Source organism: Acinonyx jubatus, chromosome X, assembly GCF_027475565.1.
Source record: "Acinonyx jubatus isolate Ajub_Pintada_27869175 chromosome X, VMU_Ajub_asm_v1.0, whole genome shotgun sequence".
Classification (NCBI taxonomy): Eukaryota; Metazoa; Chordata; class Mammalia; order Carnivora; family Felidae; genus Acinonyx; species Acinonyx jubatus.
In genome coordinates, this window is record NC_069389.1 from 42,688,962 (window position 1) to 42,708,457 (window position 19,496).

Consider the following 19,496-nt stretch of genomic DNA (forward strand, 5'->3'; position numbering starts at 1 on the left):
AGCCACCCAGGTGCTCCTCCCCTAAATCTATACTTACCCAGGCTTAGGCAATCACTAATTTACTTTCTGTATAGATTTGCCTGTTTTGGACATTGCATATAAATGGAATCATGTAGTAGGTGGGTCTTTTGTGACTGACTTCTTTCACTTAGCATAAATTTCCCCAGTATGGAATTGTGACAGCATGTGTGAAATGTTTACGAGTGACTCTCTTTCGACACTCAGTGCCAAGGATTTTTTCTGGAGGTTGGTGGTGCAGGCACCCTCCAGCTAGTACCTACTGGAACTCTAAAGTCCCAGGAGGAAATCTGGTGATCACCGTAAGCCATATTGTTTGCACAGTTAAAGTACAGTGACTTTTATCCATTGGGGTGGTGGGAACCCTTCCCAAATCCAAGTTTCCAGATCCTAGCCAAGGGCCAACCTTGCCAGCAGGATTTTTGGATGATAACACTCTCTGGTCAGCTATGTTAACTCTTTTCTACACAGATGTTGATAGGGATTTCGTTGATTCTGTAGATCAATTTGAGGGGCATGCCATCTTAACAATTTTAAGTATTTCAATCGATGAACATGGGATGTATTTACATATAGTTAAGTCTTTAGTTTTTCTTAATTATGTTTTGTGGTTTTCAGTGTACAAGTCTTGTACTTCTTTTGTTAAATTTATTTTTAAGTATTTTATTCCTTTTGATGCCATTATAAGTGGAATTGTTTTCTTAATTTTATTTTCAGATTGTTCCTTGCAAGTGTATAGAAATACAATTGAGTTTTGTATATTGATTTTGTATGTTACAGCGTTGAGCTCATTTATTAGCTCTAATAGCTTTCTTATTTTTTTGTGGATTCCTTAGCCTGTTAATATGGTAGATTACATGGATTGATTTTTTGAACCAGCCTTGCATCCTTGGAACAAACCCCACTTGGTCATGGTAAATAATACTTTTTATATATTGCTAAATTCTGTTTGCTAATATCTTACCAAAGATTTTGCATCTCTTTTATAAGGGAAGATTAGTATATGGCTTTCTTTTTCTGTACTTTCTTTTTATGGTTTTGGTATCAAGGTAGAAGTGTTTTCATATGAGTTGGGAAGTGTTCCCTCTTCTTCTATTTTCTGGAAGAGATGGTGTAGAATTAGTGTGAACTTTTCTTTAAACATTTAGTTTCATTCCCCAGTGAAATAATCTGGGCCTAGAGACTTCTTTTTTTGACAATTTTAAAATCATAAATTAAAAATTTTTAAAGCTATGGAGCTATTCAAACGATGTATTTCATATTGTGTGCATTGTGGTAGTTTGTGATTCAATTAATTTGTCAAATTTATGTGTATAGAGCTCAGAGTATACTCTTAGTATCCTTTGGATGTCAGTAGGGTCTGTAGTGATATCCTCTGTTTTATTTCTGATATTGCTAATTTGTGTATTTTTTCTGGTCAGTCTTACTAGAAATTTGTTAATTTTATTGATATTTTCAAAGAACCCACTTTTTGTTTCATTGATTTTCACTATTGGTTTTTCTGTTTTAAATCTCACCAATTTCTGCTTTTATCTTTATTATTTCATACTTTATACTTGGTTTGGTTTTATTTTGCTCTTCTTTTTTTAGTCTTGAGGTGGAGCTTAAATTATTGACTTTTAGATTTTTCCTCTAATATAAGCAGTTAGTGCTATAAATTTCCCTTTCAGCACTGCGTTAGCTGTATCCCACAAATCTTCATACATTGAATTTTCGTTTGCATTAAATTCAGTGTATTTATTGATTTGCCTTAAGACTTCCTCTTTGATTGGTGTGGTGTATTGCTTAGTTTCCAAGTGTTTAGGAATTTTCCTGTTATTTTTGTTATTGATTCCATTGTGGTTAGAGAACACAGTTGTGATTTCAATTCTTTTATAGTTGCTGAGGTTTGTTTTATGATTGAGGGGATGGTCATTTGGCTTATGTTCCATGAGAGCTTGAAAGGAATGTGTATTCTGCTGATATTGGGTGAGAGGTGCTCTATAAATGTCGACTGGATATGTTTGTTGATGGTGTTGTTAAGTACTTCTATATCCCTGCTGATTTTTTAATATAGTTCTTTATCAATTATTGAGATGAGGTGTTGAAGTCTCCCACTATAAATGTGGATTTTTCTACTTTCAGTTCTATCACATTTTGCTTCATGTATTTTGTAGTTCTGTTGGTTGGTGCACACACATTTAGGGTTGCTGTATCTTCTTTGTGGATTGATCCTTTTATCATTATGTAATATTCCACTCTGTCCCTACTGATTTACTTTGTTCTGAAGTTTATTTTATCTGATATTAATATAGCTACTCTTGCCTTTTTCTTTTTAAAAATTTATGTATATCTTTTTCCATTTTTAAATTATCAACCTACTTATATCATTATATTTGAAGTGCATTTCTTGTTGACAGTGTATCATTGGATCAGTTTTTTAATTGAAATGTAGTTAACATAAAATATTATATTGGTTTCAGGTGTAAAACATAGTGCTTTAGCATTTATATAGATTTCAAGGTGATCACCATGATAAATCTAGCTACCATCTGTCAATGTACAAAGTTGTTACAATATTGTTAATTATATTTCCTATGCTGTACATTGCATCTCCACGTCTTACTTTATAACTGAAAGTTTGTACCTTTTAATTTTTTCCTCTATTTAAACCATCCCTCTCCCCACCTCTGGAAACTACCAGATTGTTTTCTGTATCTATGAATCTGCTTCTGTTTTGCTTTGTTTGTTGATTTGTTTTATTTTTGAGATTCCATGTATATGTGAAATCATGTGATATTTGTCTTTCTCTGACTTATTTCACTTAGCATAATACCCTTTAGATCCATTCTTGTCGTGAATGGCAAGATTTTATTCTTTTTTATGGCTGAGTAATATTTCACTGTATTCACACTGTAAAAATGTATATACCACATTTTCTTTATCCATTCATTTGTTGATGGACACTTTGGTTGCTCCCATATCTTGGCTATTGTAAATAATGCTGCAGTGAATGAACATAGTGTTGTATATATCTTTTCGAATTAGTGTTTTTGTTTTCTTTGGATAAATAACCAGAAGTGGACTTATGGGTCGTATGGTATTCCTATGTTTAATTTTTTTTTGAGAGAGAGTGAGCAAGGGGGAGAGAGGGACATAGAGAGAGAGAGAGAGAGAGAGAGAGAGAGAGAATCTCAAGCAGGCTCCACACTCAGCATGGAGCCCCACATGGGGCTTGATATTATAACCATGAGATCATGATGTGAGGCCAAAATCAAGAGTCAGATGCTCAACTGACTGAGGCACCCAGGTGACCCCCCTTTTTAATTTTTTGAGGAACTTCCATACTATTTTCCACAGCGATTGATGGCATATGAGGGTTCCCTTTTCTCCACTTCCTTGCCAACACTTGTTATTTCTTGTCTTTTTGATACTAGCCATTCTGACATGTGTGAGGTGTTATCTCATTGTGGTTTTGATTTGCATTTCCCTAATGATTAGTGATGTTGAGCATCTTTTTGTGTGTCTGTTGACCATTTGTTTGGAACCACAAAAGACCCCAAATTGCCAAAGCAGTCTTGAGAAAGAATAAAGCTGGAGGTATCATGCTCCCTGATTTTAAACTATACTACAAAGCTATAGTCATCAAAACAATATGGTACTGACACAAAAATAGATCAATGGAACAAAGTAGAGAATTAAAAAATAAACCCATACTTATGTGGTCAATTAATCTATGACAAAGGAGGCAAGAATATACAGTGGGGAAGAAAAGACAGTCTCTTCAATAGATGGTCTTGGGAAAACTGAACAGCTACATACATGCAAAAGAATGAAACAGGAGCACTTTCTTATACCATATACAAAAATAAACTTAAAATGGATTAAGGACTTAAAGACATAAAACTCCTAGAATAAATAGGCAGTGAACTCTTGGACATCAGTGTGAGCAATATTTTTTTGGATCTGTTCCTTAGGCAAGGGCAACTAAAGCAAAAATAAACAAATGGAGCCACACCAAAATAAAAACTTCTGTACAGTGAAACGATCAACAAAATGAAAAGGCAATGTGCTGAATGGGAGAAGATATTTGCAAATGATATGATTGATAAGGGGTTAATTTCCAAAATATATAAAGAACTCAAATAACTCAATATAAAAAAAACCCCAAATAATTCAATTAAAAAATGGCCCTAGGACCTGAATAGGATCATGTTTTTTTTTAATCCACTGTGAATCTCTGTTTTTTAATTCCTCTACTTAAACAATTTACATTTAATGTAATAATTGATCTGTTTGGGTTTAAATCCATCAATTTATTTTTTGTTTTCTGATTATTGCTTCTCTTTCTCATTTATGTATTTACTTTTACCTGCCACCCAGTCAGTTACTTGAACATTCTTTTGAATTCAGTTTTGATGTATCTATAGTGTTTTTAGTGCATGTTTGAGGTATTACATTATATATGTAAAATTATCACAGTTGACATTTTACCAATTTGAAGGAGGTGTAGAAACTGTACATTCTTTTACCATCCTCTATATTGTTTTTTTAAACATTTCCTTCACATACATTGAGAACAGAGAGCATCAGGAGAGTACATTATGTCCACCTATATTTTTGCTCTTTTCACTATTCTTTCTCCTTAATGTTACAAGATTCCTTTTATTACTATTTTTTCTACTTTGTGAATTTTCTGTTCTTTTAAGGTGAGCATTTGAGAATGACTTGATTTCCCCCTCACTCCTGAAAGATATTTTCCTTGGATATAGAATTCTGAGTTGGGGCACCTAGGTGGTTCAGTCAGTTGTGTGTCCAACTTCAGCTCAGGTCATGATCTTGCGGTTTGTGAGTTTGAGCCCTGCATTGGGCTCTGTGCTGACAGCTCGGAGCCTGGAGCCTGGAGCCTGAGGCCTGCTTTGGATTCTGTGTCTTCCTCTCTCTCTCTGCCCTTGCCCCGCTCGTGCTCTGTCTCTCTCTCTCTCTCCCAAAAATAAATAAACATTAAAAAAATAATTCTGAGTTTACATATTTTTTTCTTTTAGTACTTGGAAAATATTGTGTCACATCTTTCTGGCCACCATGGTTTCTGTTGAGAAATCCAATGTCATTAAAAAACATTTTGCCCAATTAGAAAGGTGTCATTTCTCTCTTGCTGATTTCAAGGTTCTTTTGTCTTTTAGTTTTCAGGAGTTTGATTATGATGTGTCTTTGTTTGAATTTCCCTGGGTTTATCCTATTTGGAGTTTGCTTAGCTTCTTGAATATGTAGGTTTATGTCTCTCTCAAATTTGGGAAAAATTTGAGCCTTATTACTTGGAATAAGTATTTTTGTAGGCAAGCGTACTAGAAGTACAATCTCTGGGTAAAAGGATTCAAACGTTTAAAATTTGATTGGTATTTTCAAATAACTCTCCCAAAGTTTATAGCAATTTTTACTCCTGCTGACAGTGAATTAAAGTGTCTGTTTACCCATCCCTTTATCAACAGAAGTTATTGTTAAGCTACTAAACCTTTGCCAATGTCCTAAACAAAAACAATACATTGCTGTTTTAATTTGTATTTATTTTTAGTAAAATTAAGCATATTTTTATGTTGATCATTTGTATTTCTTCCTAATTGTTCATTTTCTTGACAGCTTTTTTGCTGCATGGCTCATCTTTTTCTTGTTGATCATGAAATTCTGTTTGTATATTTTGGAAATTATTCTTTTATCATTTGTATTGCCAATGTTTTTTTTGCTAGTTTGTTTTTAGGTTTTTAAGCTTGTTTTTGTTTTTTGTTTGTTTTGCCAAATAAATTTTCAGTTTTTACCTATTAAAATTTTTGGAGTCTTTTGATATCTTTAAATTTTTGTCCTGTTTAGAAAACAAGATTATAAAAATATCCTTTTATATTTTGTCTAGTATTTCCATGGTTTCATTTTCACAATTAAATCTTGGATCCCTTTGGAATGTATTTTCATGTAAAAATAAAGTAGGCAATAACAGATCTTTTCTATCAAGTTTTAATACAGGGATGTATTAATACAGGGGGAGGAGAAAGGAGAGTTTATGAGAATGTTATATGCCTAAGAGTAGGAAAATATTGGAAAACGGTAGACTCAAAGGGCTATCTCCTCTTTTGTCTGTGTTCTCTCTGAGTTCAATATAAAGGAAAGGTTAAGTCAACTGGAGGTGTGAAGGGTGAGAGAAAAACAAATTTAAAAAGTTTGGAAATGTCATAATTTTGGTCGATAACTTTTTGTTTTTGTTTTTGTGAAAAGCTGGGAAGAAATAGGAAAAATGAAATGGCTTCTTTTGTAATTTTTATATTCCTATTAGTGGATGGAAATTTTCCTCTCTTAACTAAAGAAGGACTTACAATTTTTTATTTAACATAGTACTTGAAGTCTTAGCTATAGAAATCAGACAAGATATGCTCAACATCACTGATCATCAGGGAAAAGAAAATCAAAGCCACACTGAGATCTTACTTCACAACCAGTCAGAATGGCTAGTGTCAAAAAAATGACAAGTGTTGGTAAGAATGTGGAGAAAGGGGAACCCTCATGTGCCATTTGTGGGAATGTAAATTGGTACAGCCACTGAGGTTCATCAAAAACTTAAAAATATCATATTATCCAATAATTCCACTACTGAGTATTTACCCAAAGTATATGAATACACTGATTTATACCCCTATGTTTATTGCAGCATTATTTACAATAGCCAAGATATGGAAGCAACCTAAGTGTCCATCTATAGATAAATAAAGAAGATCTTGTATACACACGCACACACAAAACAGAATATTAGTTAGCCATAAAAAAGAATGAGGTCTTGCCATTCATGACAACATGAATGGACCTAGAGGGTACAATGCTAAGTGAAATAAGTCAAAGACAAATACCATATCATTTCATTTATATGTGGAATCTTAAAAACAATACAAATGAAAAAACAGAAATAGACTCATAAAGAGAACAAATTGGTGGTTGCTGGAGGGATGGGCTGGGTGAAATAGTCGAAGGGGATTAAGAAGTACCAAATTCCAGTTTTAAAATAAAAAAGTCAGGGAAATCAAAAGTACAGTACAGGGAATATAGTCAATAATATAACCGTGTTGTGTATTGACAGATGGTAAGTACAGTTATTATGGTGATCATTGTGTGATGTATACAATTGTTGAATCACTATATTGTACACCTGAAGTTAATATCACATTGTATGCCACCTATACTTCAATAATAAAAATTAAAGAAAATAAGACTTACAGTGACTTGGGCTAATACTGTATTTCTTCCTTAGTGCATCCCAGCGAGGCACTTGTTCACAATGATTACCCTTAAAAGAAGATACTAATTTGCTTAGTTAACAAATATTTTTAAATCATTTGTCAAGGAGGCAGGTATAGGGTAATGATTATGTGTTTGCCTCTGGAATCATATTGCTTGGATTTAAACCCCAGTCCAGTAACTTACTAGCTGTGTGATCTTGGGAAAGTTACTAAACTTCTCTGTACTCCAAGTTTCTCTTCTGCAAAATGGGGATATTAACACCTCATTGTATTATTGTGAGTCTCAGAACAGCATCAATCTTATAGTAAGCAATTGATAGATATGAACTATTATCAATGCTAATGACTGGAGATAGAGCACAGTGGATATGATCCTTATAGTTATGGGCCTTGCATTCATTTTGCTTTGTTTATTATACATTTTAATTTTTGATTTTTTGGAATTTTTAAAATTGCAATTAAAGTATAGTTGACATATATTAGTTTCAGGTGCATGACATAGTTATTTGGCAGTTATATATATCACAAAGTGCTTATCACAATAAGTGTAGTTACCATCTGCCACCATACAAAGTTATTAAAATATTATTGACTATATTCCCTATGCTGTACTTTTCATCCTCATGACTTATTTATTTTATAACTGGAAGCTTTTACTTCTTAATCCCTTCATTTATTTTCCCATTCCCCTCAACCCCCCACAACTATGAGTTGATTCTATTTATGAATCTGTTTGTTTTTTTATTTGTTCATTTATGGTTTTTAGATTCCACATATAAGTGAAATCATATGGTATTTGTCTTTTTCTGTAAGACTTATTTTACTTAGTGTAATAGTCTTTAAATAAGGACCTTGCATTCTTGAGTGAGGAGATAGGTTAAAAAATTACAAATAGCAGTACTTAGTCTAAAATAAATGTAAGGGGCTGGGATAGTATAAAGGAGTGGGAGGAGAATCCTACTTTAGATAACATGGTCAGGGGAGGCCTCTCTGAAGAGGGGGCATTTAAGTTGAGACTTGAAGCATCAGAAAAAAACAATTTAAAGAATGGAGGGAAGAATGTTCTAGATAGTGGGAACATCATGTGCAAAGACTCTGAGGAGAGGGATTTTATTATATGGAAATTTTTGAAAGACATATATGGCTATCACGTAGTGAACAAGAAAGAGTGGTATGAGATGAGGTTAATGGTATAGGCAGGACCTTGTAGACCAGAGTAAGGAGTTTGGATTTTGTGTTCTGTGGGAAACCCCTAAAGCATGAGAGAAAGGGGATATAATTTTTCTTTTTAAAAACGAGTGGTCTTGTAATCTCTAATTCACATTAAAGGAGATCAATATTGTAAAGAGGGAGAGCAGCTTGGAGGCTCATGGCAGTGGTCCAAATGAGAGACCGTGGTGGCAGTGGAGATGAAAAGAAGTGGATGGATGTAAGGTACAGTTTTAAGGTACAGGACTTGCTGAAGGATTGGATGCGGGAAGGTAAGGTTATGGAAGAGAGTTTGAATCAAGGATGATACCCAGGTTTCTGACTTAATTAACAGTTTTGACGTGGTACCATTTTTTGGAATGGGAGACATCGGAAGAAGGGTCAGGTTTGGTAAGTGTTGTGAACATGTTGAATTTGAGGTATCTATCAGACATCCAAGTACAGATGTGGAGTAGTCAGTTGGATTTATGAATCTGGAGTTCAGGGTCAGCTTTTAGATGATGTTTAAAGTCGTGGATCTGGATGAAATAAACTAGGGAGATTAAAAAGAGAAGAAGGTCTGGGATCATGTGAATACTCCACCTTTAATGTAGAAGCTGTGAGATACTAAAAGGAGAATGGGCTGATAATAAAGGCAGGGATGTAGTTTAGTGGTATCTGCTGTATATGCAGGAAGTCCTGGATTTTATCTTTGGTATCTGCATTTACTCTTTGCATCCTTAGAGGATAGGGCAGGGCTATCAATTTTTCAAGTCTTTTGTCAATTACTCATCTATAGTTTTTCTAGCTCCTGGAACAAAGCAGGTTGTCAGTAACTTGAATGAATGAATGAATGAATGAGTAAAATGAATAAGAATATCTGAGTTGTAATACCTGCTTTGCCACAATGTAGGTTTGTGACATTGAGCAGTTAGCAAGTTACAATTTTGTTATCTGTAAAACGGCAATAATAAAGGTACCTCTCTTTTTGGACAGGATTTAAAACAAAAATTTGTAGCAGTTAGCACAGAGCTATTGGTAAATTAATGCTACTATTAGCTCTCTGCACTTTGGGTGCTTATTCATAAAATAGGGGCAATAATTACTGCCCTTCCCTCACAAGGCCATTTGTGAAGCCAGCAGGAGTTAACATTTGACTCTACAAAGGGTTATTAGTATTAATTTTTTAGTTGGTCTGAATCTGCACTATGCAGCCACTCCCTCCCATCCTAGAAGCAGGATTATTTAAAGAAAACGTCTCTTTAAAGAGCCCAGTACTCCGCTGGTCAGGCCTGCCTAGTTCAACCAATTGTATTTGAAACCACGCCCCAATGCGAAGTCTGTTAGCTGCAGAGTTCAATTTAAAAATACCCAGCCCCGCCTCTCCTGGCTGGGGGGAGCACGCGTCCCAACTGTGCACGCTGATTGGCTCCTTCTGGCCAATCACCACTGCGCTTCCTTCTGGGGCTGTAATTTTCAAAATTCGCTACTGGGCAGATTGGAGCCGGCACAGTCCAGGTTGAGAAGGACACGGGTCGCTACAACACGGAGCTCCGTTCATTTCTCGGGCCTCTCCTAGTCTAGGAGTGCGTCCATGATCTTTCCTGTTCTTCCCTCAGTCTCGATGTGAGGTAGGCGTCTTTGGGCTTGTACTGTCCGCTCGAATGTCCGGCCCAGTCGCACGCGGGTTGATGCCTCAGCACCACTCCTGTTCCTGGTTAACACGCTGTCTTCTCTCGCCCGCAAGCGCGGCATCCTTGCCTTGAAACCTTTGTTTTGTTCTGATGTCAGCAGTCTGAGCGAAGTTGGGCAGGAGTGTGTTTTAGAGGATGAGATGGCAAAACGAGTGAGACTAGGTCCTAGCTTTTAGATAGAGTGACCAGTACACATGCCTGAATCAGAGTACATTTACAGAACGTCTTTTCACAAGTGGAAGTGTGGAGGATTAGTTTCACTGACCCTTATTTAAGTAAGAGAATGCTACTTGCAGGATGTCTTTTGAACTACAGGTGGTAGGATATGAAGGAGGATGGAAATGTGTGCTCTCTCCTTTGTTCTCCCTTTGATCTCCACTGGCTGTCTTCTATCCCCTACTCCAACCGCTGCAGCTGGCTTTCCCACTGCTCTCCGCTTTGGTCCACTTAGGATCCTAGAATGTCAGAAGTCAAAGGACCCAGAACAGTGCTTCTTAAACTTTGAAGTGCATACAACTCACCTAGGGATATTGCTAACTTGCACTTTCAGATTTGGTAGGTCTAGTTTGGGACCTGGGATTTTAAATTGCTAATAAGCTCGCAGGTGATGCTAATGTTGCTGGTCTGTTCAAACCATGGTGAATAGCTAGGAGGTTCTGGTCCCATTGCCTCATTTTTTAAGGTGGGGAGACAAGGCCTAAAGAAAAGAGACTTGCCTAGTGTCATCCAGCCAGCTAGGGGCAAGGTCAGAGTTCTACCCTAGGCATCCTTCACAGCCTGGTACTGCTTTCATGCACACCATGCTGCATTGTCTCCCCAGTGTCTTGCTGTCTGTAACCTGCATTTATATATAAAATGAAGTTGCTGTTGTTTCCTATAGACTGTCTTGATCTACAGTTTTGGAGTCTAAGCACCTGGGCTTCTAAATGAGCCAATTTGCCCCTGTTTGGGTTTTATCATCAGCCCTGGGATGCTCAGGGGGTCTCCAACACTTATCAGTGTGTATGTAGAGAATATGGAAAGTCTGGAAAGTGGAAAGGATTCTGATTTTCTTGTCCAAGCAAGGCTCCATTCTGTAGGTGGTAGAAGTCGAGAATGTTCTGCAGAATGTCCTTTAATGAAAGCTGTTTTTGGTGGTGCCAAGCCCCTACCCCCTCCTAATGGCAGAGAATACTTAAGTCAGTGTGTGTGTCCCCCAAAGAAAGTGATTAGTGTTCAGGAAAATGAAGGTGGTGTGTGATTATCATCTGAATAAACTTATTCTCTCAGGCTTAGTTACTCTGTGATGTGATCAACTGAAAGCTTTCTATCCTGTTGACTCCAGGCTATTTTTTCTTTCCCCCTTGAAAGATAAAAGTTTCAGAACATGAATCTTTGGTCAGCCATTAAAAAAATTGTATGAGGTGTGAATAATAATAATAGGGAGGTAAGTGGTTTTCAGACAGTGTGGTTAAGGGTGGGTGTACCCAATTTAGCTTTATTCCTGCTTGGCTGAGTTTTGAGAGATGAGATAGAAAATAGGTTTGGATTTTGGGGGATGAAAAGGAAAATAAGATGCACCACTTACTTTGAGGGCCTACCATGTGTTAGGCTTTGCACATACAAATTTCCTTTTGAGCCATATGATGCTTCTACAAATAAATGGTGGTATTGCTCTATTGCAAGTGAGAAAATTAAGGCTCAAAGATGCTAAGTTGGCTGGTTTAAAAACCCAGTGGCTTCTTTAAAAGATCTTTAGGCTCATTCTGTCTCCTTACACTTCCACATTAAAGCCTTTTGCTTTGGACCATGGACTGTTTTAGAGTGCTTTTGAGTATGATTGGAGAGACTTCATGGTATTTTAAAAAGAGCCCTAGAAAGAGCTGGGTGATCTATGCTGCTTAATAGTTTTGTCCTGGGTAGTAAGTTACTTAACACATCTGGGGCTCTACAGTGGAACGAATTGTATCTGTACTGCGTACCCTTACTGCTTTGTTGTGAGACCAACTGAAGTAATAAATGCGGAGGCACATACTTGTACTGATTTTTCCTGACAAAATGTTTAATACTTCTCCATCCAAAGCAAAACCCAAATCAGCCTTTCTCCTTTCTTAAACCTTCCTCTCAAGCTGTAGTCTTTTCTGCTTCCCTTTCTTAGCAGCCTGGCCCTAGCCTAGCATTCAGCCCCTTTCTGACTCTTCCCCAATACACTCTTTGTATCCATGCTCCAGACAACTGGGAAGTCCCTGCACCTGCTGTGCTTGCCATGTGCAAGCCTCTGCCTGCGCTCAGGCTTTCTTTGCCTGCAAAAGCTCCCAAGTCTGCTTGGGATCCCCTTTGTCACTTAAGTCTAGATCATATATAACTTCCTCTATGAAGGCTTCTTCCACCCCTTTATCCCCCCTACAAGATTACTGACTTTCTATTATGTTGCTGTAGTACTTTGTATTTACTCTTATTAAATCATTGCCACATTTTTATGTTACTGTTAGAGCTGTGCATGTGAATACTTATAGGATAAGATGAATGATTTGTGTTTGTATCTCCATTGCCTGAAATACCAGGTACAGAGTGGCAGGTAAGTTTGTTGCATTGCCTTTAGGGTCTCTCTTAGAGGAGCCTATTATTTGTCAAATGCAGTTGAACTTGGAGATTGAATGTGGGTGAGGTTGGAAGGGCAGTTGCATCTGAGTGGGAAAGGTCTCCTGTATATCCAAAAACTGGTTCCTCCTGACAATGCATTTGCTTGTGAGTCACATAAGTGTATCCTAACTATTGAGGACTCACAAAGAACTTTAAGGAATGTAGAATGGGGTCCACCACTGAGATGGGACAAAAATAGGACTCTCCCAAGGGCTCTAATGACGGTTAAATTTTTATGTCAAGTGATTTTTCAATAAGTTAGTTCCTTCTATCATTATCTCATCTTGAATTTTTTTCTTGCCAGGTGTCTGGAACTGGATTACAGTTTCTTCTGATGGAATGCAGTGTTTGAATACTTTGGCCTATCATGTATATGTGTGTGCAGTATATTCTTGTGTCTTCTCTGTAGCATCATTATAATTGCTGTGCCAGGACCCTGTGCCTTGTAAAGAACATTAACCCTTCCAACTGGCTTCCATACTATGTGATCTGTCATGTTCTCGATTGTTTTTAATGCAAAACGTTCATGTGATTTGTTCCCAGTATTCCCAGGCCTAAACTAGGAGGTAGGCCATAGTTCCAGTGCCCACACAGGGTGGCAGGCACTGTGCTGGGCTTTTTAGACTGCCCAAGGTTAATTATGGTAGAACCAGTATTTGAACCCAGATTTGCCTACTTCAAAGTATGTTTTCTCCTAGAGATGCTAGAGAGAGCTTGGGTATTCTCACGGGTTTCCAGAGAATGCTGTGATGTTTCTGGTGAATGATGTTTTAAAGAGTCGCTTTCTGCTTGCAGCCCTATCTTGGATAGACACTGCTGAATCTGTAAGAGATGCCACTACCACTACCATCCCGAGGCTCCAAACCTGAGATGAAGAAATCTCAGTCCAGCAACGTTGTGCCCAGCGATCATGGCCAATATGGAAAGGTTAGAGCAAGCCGTCTCTCCCAACAGTGTCTTGAGTAGCTTCTTCCTGTGTTGGCTCAGTCCCTATCCCCACCCCTAATCTTTCTGAATATGTGTTGTTTAATCTGAGAAATTGGGAAGGCATGGTAGCCCTTGTAGTTGAAAAAGACCAGCAAATTAGAACTTGGGTTCTAAGCATGAATTCTACTTTTCCATAAATGCATAGCTAAAATGAAGGACACCCTTCACAATCTTCAAAAGTAAACAGTACTGAGCTCTCATTAATGATCACATCTATACTCTTAGTTTCTGGGAGATGTTCAAAGCACCTTGCCAGGAGGCTGCTTAGTACCTCCTGGGGAGAATATGAAGATTAGATCAACAAATGGATTATCGTGCTTTTTACAGCTATTAAATTTGAATAATGCATCCATTTTGCTTTTGCTGTTTTGACCTTGTGGATAGTTTGACAGTGTCATTCCAACCCTGTGATGTTCTTTGTTCCTCATCATACATATTTTAATCAGAGTTTTACTAACACTGATGAATTGTCATTAAGGGAGTATTTCCTAGAGCAAACATCATTAGGCCAATTTAATTTCCTTGATTGGTTTTCTTGCAGTACAGATAAACATTTTCCAATGATTTTCATTTTTTGGTTTACTAAAATGATTTTCATGGAGGGACTAAATGTTTTTTTTCATATGTAAATTTGGTAAGAAGGATTTGATATATTGATCAGATTTTTGTCAATATTAGACATTAGAGCTCTGCCATAATGAGTTTTCTTTTGTGGTGGTTATTTTTCCAAATCCAACTTTCTTGGGGCACATTTTGTAAATCTACATTTTATTGAGTTCAGTTTCACTTGTGAATTTTATTTGGGGCTGATTGTTTCTACTGGTAATATTAAATGGGAATTGGGACAATTTATTTCTTAGCTAATTTGTGAGATTTGTGTAACCACGAAATATTTTAGTTTTGCTAATTATTTCCACTAGGATTTTTTATCAAGAACTAGATAAAAGACTAATAGTTTTCTGATTTCCAAGCTTAATCAATTAGAAAGCAGAAGTAATTCTTCTCTTTCAGGATTGCTTTGCTGTACTAGATGGGTCTGTTGTGTTTTTAATCCAATTCTTTAAACTTCTGATCACTTATTGTGTCATGTACTAACTTTTCATGGCCTAGATGAGGAACAGAGCAAATAAAGGGCGCGACCCTAATGTTCTGCTTCCCATTATAACAGCTCTCTGATATAAGTAGGGCAGGGTTCTCATTTCATAAAGGAAATTTGAGACTTAGGAGACTTTTACCAAATAAAAATTGTTAGGGAGCAGAAGAGTCCTACGGTATAATTCATCCTAACCTCTAGCCCCATGAAGATGGCCTTATTCACATGGGAGTTGAGTAAGGCATGGTAAACAATAGCTAGAAAGAAAGCCACCTCTGCTCCAAAATATCCACCTCTCCTTCCTTCTACTAACCCTCATTCATATACACTAACAAATTAGAGGTTAATATGGATTACCAAACTCCTTTCTCAAAATACAAAATTTGGAGTGCCTGGTCTGCTCAGCTGGTAGGGTATCTGACTCTTGATCTCAGGGTTGTGAGTTTGAAACCCATGTTGAGTATAGAGATTACTTAAAAAAATAACAAAATTAAATCATGAAAATGTATACTTAAAAAATTCAGAATTTTCTTTATGAGGCTTAAAATCATATTGGGCTATATTATTTAAAAATATGATTTATGTACACTTAAGTTTATACAGACTTTTTAAAACATGTATTTTCTTATTTGATCTTCAAATAAGGAAGTTTATCATTCCAGTTATACTGATAAGAAAACTGAGGCTGAGAGATTACGTGAGTTGTCCAATGTCAATAGCTAGTAGAGAAGCGATCCTAGACCAGGATCTAGAGATAATGTGTTATTGTCCGTATTGGGAATGTTTTAAATACTTAACATAAGAGACACTTATTTGTTAAACTATTGAACTAATTTGCTTGAGAGCATCCATATTAAAGGAATGACTGGGAGTAGCTGGGTGGTGGTGGTGATTGATAATCTTAGATTGGATAACCGTAAAGATCAGAGAACTAAGAGGGAAAACTAGCTTTACTAAGCTATTTTGCTCATTCTAAGAGTTACACTAAAGGTCATCGTCATAGCCTTGTCCCTATCATCAGTGATTACCTCCTTCAGGGACTCTAAGTATCAGCGAGTGCCAAAATTTCATTTTGTTGTAGTTCACTAGGGTTTATTCTATATATCCTTGGTTGCTTGGAGATTCTGGAGCTTCCCCCTGAGCTCATCTAAAGATGATCCAAAGTCCCTGAAAAGTGTTCATGATTGGATATACTTATTTGTCTCTTTTACTTTTTTAGAGAAGGGAGAATTACCAAGCAAAGATATCTTCATTTTCACCTAAGAGACCACGCAAAAAGAGATCAGCTTTTGAAGATCTCACCAACGTGAGTATGCTAGTTCAGTCCTCTGCTGTGGTTTGCTAAGGCTTAGATAACCTCTTCCTTAAGGGACCTTTTTGGTTTGCCAGACCCTGACCCTCTTTAGAGTGTCGAGAGCCAATTTTATTTGGAATGGATGACCCAATTTCAGAAACTGCAGGAGCTATTCTGTTGATGCATACCGTCTAGAATAATTGGTTGAGCTGTCTGGAAGCAGCAGGCAGTGATTATCAGATGTGAAATTGTAGATAAATATAAAAACTATGGAATCTTGCATTTAGATAAAATCCATAGGTGGCTCAGCTAGCTGCCTAGGCCTTGGAAGTAAGTATCTTGATGGAGTCATTGTCGTTCGGGGAAGTATTTATCAATTCAAATACTATGGGCAGTTCGTACAGTAGTTTTTTTCTGTTGTGTAGAACTGTTCTCAGCCGTAACATCTTTGGCTCCTGGCATTAAATTCCAGCAGCAGCCCATTCATAGTGACCACAAAAAAATGTGCCCCGATGTATGGAACCATTGAGGACCGCAGTTCCATGATCTATCTGGTCTTCAACTATGAAGATTGAGAAACTCAATTTTGATGAGAATTGTTGAGTTCACTTCCAAGTTACCTCCTTCCTGGTGTTATTAAGTAGCAAAATCCAGAATTGATAGTTAAGATGTTACTAATTGAATGTAGAATTGGGCCAAAGGTAATCTTTGGTCTTAGAAAATAATAACTGATGACAAGTGAGTGCTTACCATGTGCCAGGCACTATTCTAAGCACTTTTTCCAGTATCAACTCACTTAATCCTCATTTATTTCTATGAGGTAGATACCATAATTATGTATACAGATTAGGATTTGCCCAATGTTGCTTTTGAAGCCTGTTTTATCTAGGATACAGAGAACCCTGCCCTCCATAATAGAGTGTCCTTTTGTGACTACCAGAATACATCTACTAGACAATATTTTACTCCCTTGAGCAAGATTGGATAAGTATTGGCAAAGTTCTCTCTTTTGGATCTCTCCTCTTTAGGTACTAGTATAGTCTTTGTACTAGTATAGTCTTTTTCCCATGCAGATTGCAACATATATAATTAGGTTATGACTTTCTGAATAATTTCAGATTGACTGTTGATTGGTTGAAAAAGACCCTTCCCACACAGACCTATAGGGTTAGATTTGTTTCCTGACTTATTTAGCCATGGATCTAGAAACTTAGCTGAAATAAGATAGCTACACAAATCGGAAGCGGATGCAGCCCATGTTAGTGTGGCTTCTCTTGACCCCCAGAGTCTCTGATGGGAGAGCAGTTATGACAATGTGCAAAACAAGGTCTTACAGCATATGAGAAAATTTCTGGCTGTGTGTCAGTCGTTTTTTTTTTTCCCTCCATGAAGTTTATACTGCAATTCATAAAGAACAAACACGAATAAACAAATAGAAAAGAAATCATCCAGGATCCTTCTGGGTCTCCAACTGATGCACTATCTATTAGGCCACATCCTTATATAGGGTTGGAGTGGGAGAAGCAAGGCATCTCTCAGCAGTAGCTCTACCCCTAGCTTTCCAGAAACTCAGAAAGCAGAATTCCCCTTTGCATATAAGTTCTGAAGATTCAATTTGGTCACCTTGAATAGTCTTTGGTACTTGCCAGAGAAAGTTCCATCATTACAATGTGCCTAAACCATTCCTATGTCTGAGCTCATCTATTTGAGGGGTGAGGGCTCCTTTCTCTCAGAATTTTGGGGATTCCCTATATGATTATTTGCTTCTTTCTGTCTGTATTACTAAGTCTCCATGTCCACACATCTATCTTTTCCTCAGCATTCACCAGTGAGGTCCTGGCCTGCCAAAGGAATCTATCTGTTGTAATTAATCTGCTGTATTTTTCTTTTCCTCTTTATCATTCAAGCATGGGAAGGACTTTTGATATGTAAGAACTGGTCCTAAGCTAGTAGACAAGGAGATAGAGTCTGTATCCACATTTACCTAAATGATTTTGTGTCAGTAGGACACAATTTTCGTATTTTTTTTAATGAAACAATTGTAAGGAAGTGCAGATTAAGGTCCCCTTGAGCTGAAATCTGAGAATATTAGTGCTTTGAACTTTCACATATGGCAGGTAGAGAGTTTCACCCTAAGTGTTGGGGTCTCCACCTCTCTTCTGCCAAGAATACATTTCTTTTCTAATACTGAATCTCGGTTGCACACGTAGGGAGTTTGTAAAACTTTAGGTAAGAAGTTAAAATGAAAATAGTGCCAAGCTATTTGAGGATCAGAGTTGGATGACTTGGGGACCTAAGAAAGAATTCCCTATTGAATTGTGGTTGCTTATTATGATCTGATGATACAAAGGCATATTTTTTAATATTTCATTTGGAAATAAGTTCAAGTTTACAAAAAGTTGCAAAAATACAAAGTAGTACAAATAATATACATATACCCTTCACCTGGTTTAACCTATAGTTAACATTTTATCCCATTTGCTTATATACATCATGGTCCTTTACCCCTAAGTACTTTAGTGTATAGTTCCTCAGAGAAATTGTATTGTATAACCACAGTACTATTAACAACTTTATAGATTTACATTGATATATTTTTATGTCATCTATTCATATTCCAATTTTTTCAGTTGACCTTATAAGGTCAATGTTATAAGTATTTTTACCCTCCAGTAAAAGATCCAGTGTAGTATCATTTACTTGTTGTGTCTCTAGCTGTTTTTAATCTGGAACATTTCCATAGCCTTTCTTTGTTTTTCATCGACATTACCATTTTTTGAAGAATACAGTCCCACCTAGACACCTTTTTAAAAATAGAACATTCCTCATTTTGTGTTTGTCTGATGCTTCTATGTGACTAGATTGATATTATACATACTTGGCTGGGGTACTGTGTAGGTGATGTTCTGCCCTTAGGATATCACATCTGGAGGCACATGATGTCCATCTGTCCCTCACTGGTGATAGTCAAGATGTTGTCTGGGGAAATTTATTTAACATGGGGCTTTGGGGAGCTGCAGTCAAGATGTTGTCTGGCTTCCCACTGTGTAATTACTATTTATAATTTTTCCTCTTGCAACTAATATGTGGTCTGTGGGACACACTCTTAAGAGCCTGCAAATAACCTGCTCTACATAAAAATTTTCCCCTAGATTTAACATCCATTGATGATTTTTGTCTAAACCAAATCTTTATGCTGATTTTTCCAGCTATAGCACTCACTTCACATTTACCAGTCTGCCCTTGGTATTCTATTAAAGTGTGAGCCTTCCCTCCTTCCCTGTTTATTTATTATTAGTGTGGACTTATAAATTCCCATTTTTTCAGTGGTTTATTGTTCGTTA

The 19,496-nt window shown here is 36.8% G+C and overlaps 1 protein-coding gene across 3 annotated transcripts in view; it reads left to right on the top strand.

The window, feature by feature from the left end:
* The window catches only part of CCNB3 (cyclin B3), a 78,283-nt gene that overhangs the window by 1,751 nt on the left and 57,036 nt on the right, over positions 1–19,496 (top strand). For 2 of the 3 annotated variants that reach the window (XM_015072576.3, XM_027054062.2), the window contains exons 1-3: positions 9,952–10,093; positions 13,574–13,705; positions 16,078–16,164. In XM_015072576.3, coding sequence (XP_014928062.1) covers positions 13,610–13,705; positions 16,078–16,164 — 183 coding nt within the window. In that variant the 5' untranslated portion in view covers positions 9,952–10,093; positions 13,574–13,609. Of the gene's footprint in view, positions 1–9,951; positions 10,094–13,573; positions 13,706–16,077; positions 16,165–19,496 lie in introns of those variants that run through there. The other variant, XM_053202324.1, reaches the window with a different exon arrangement.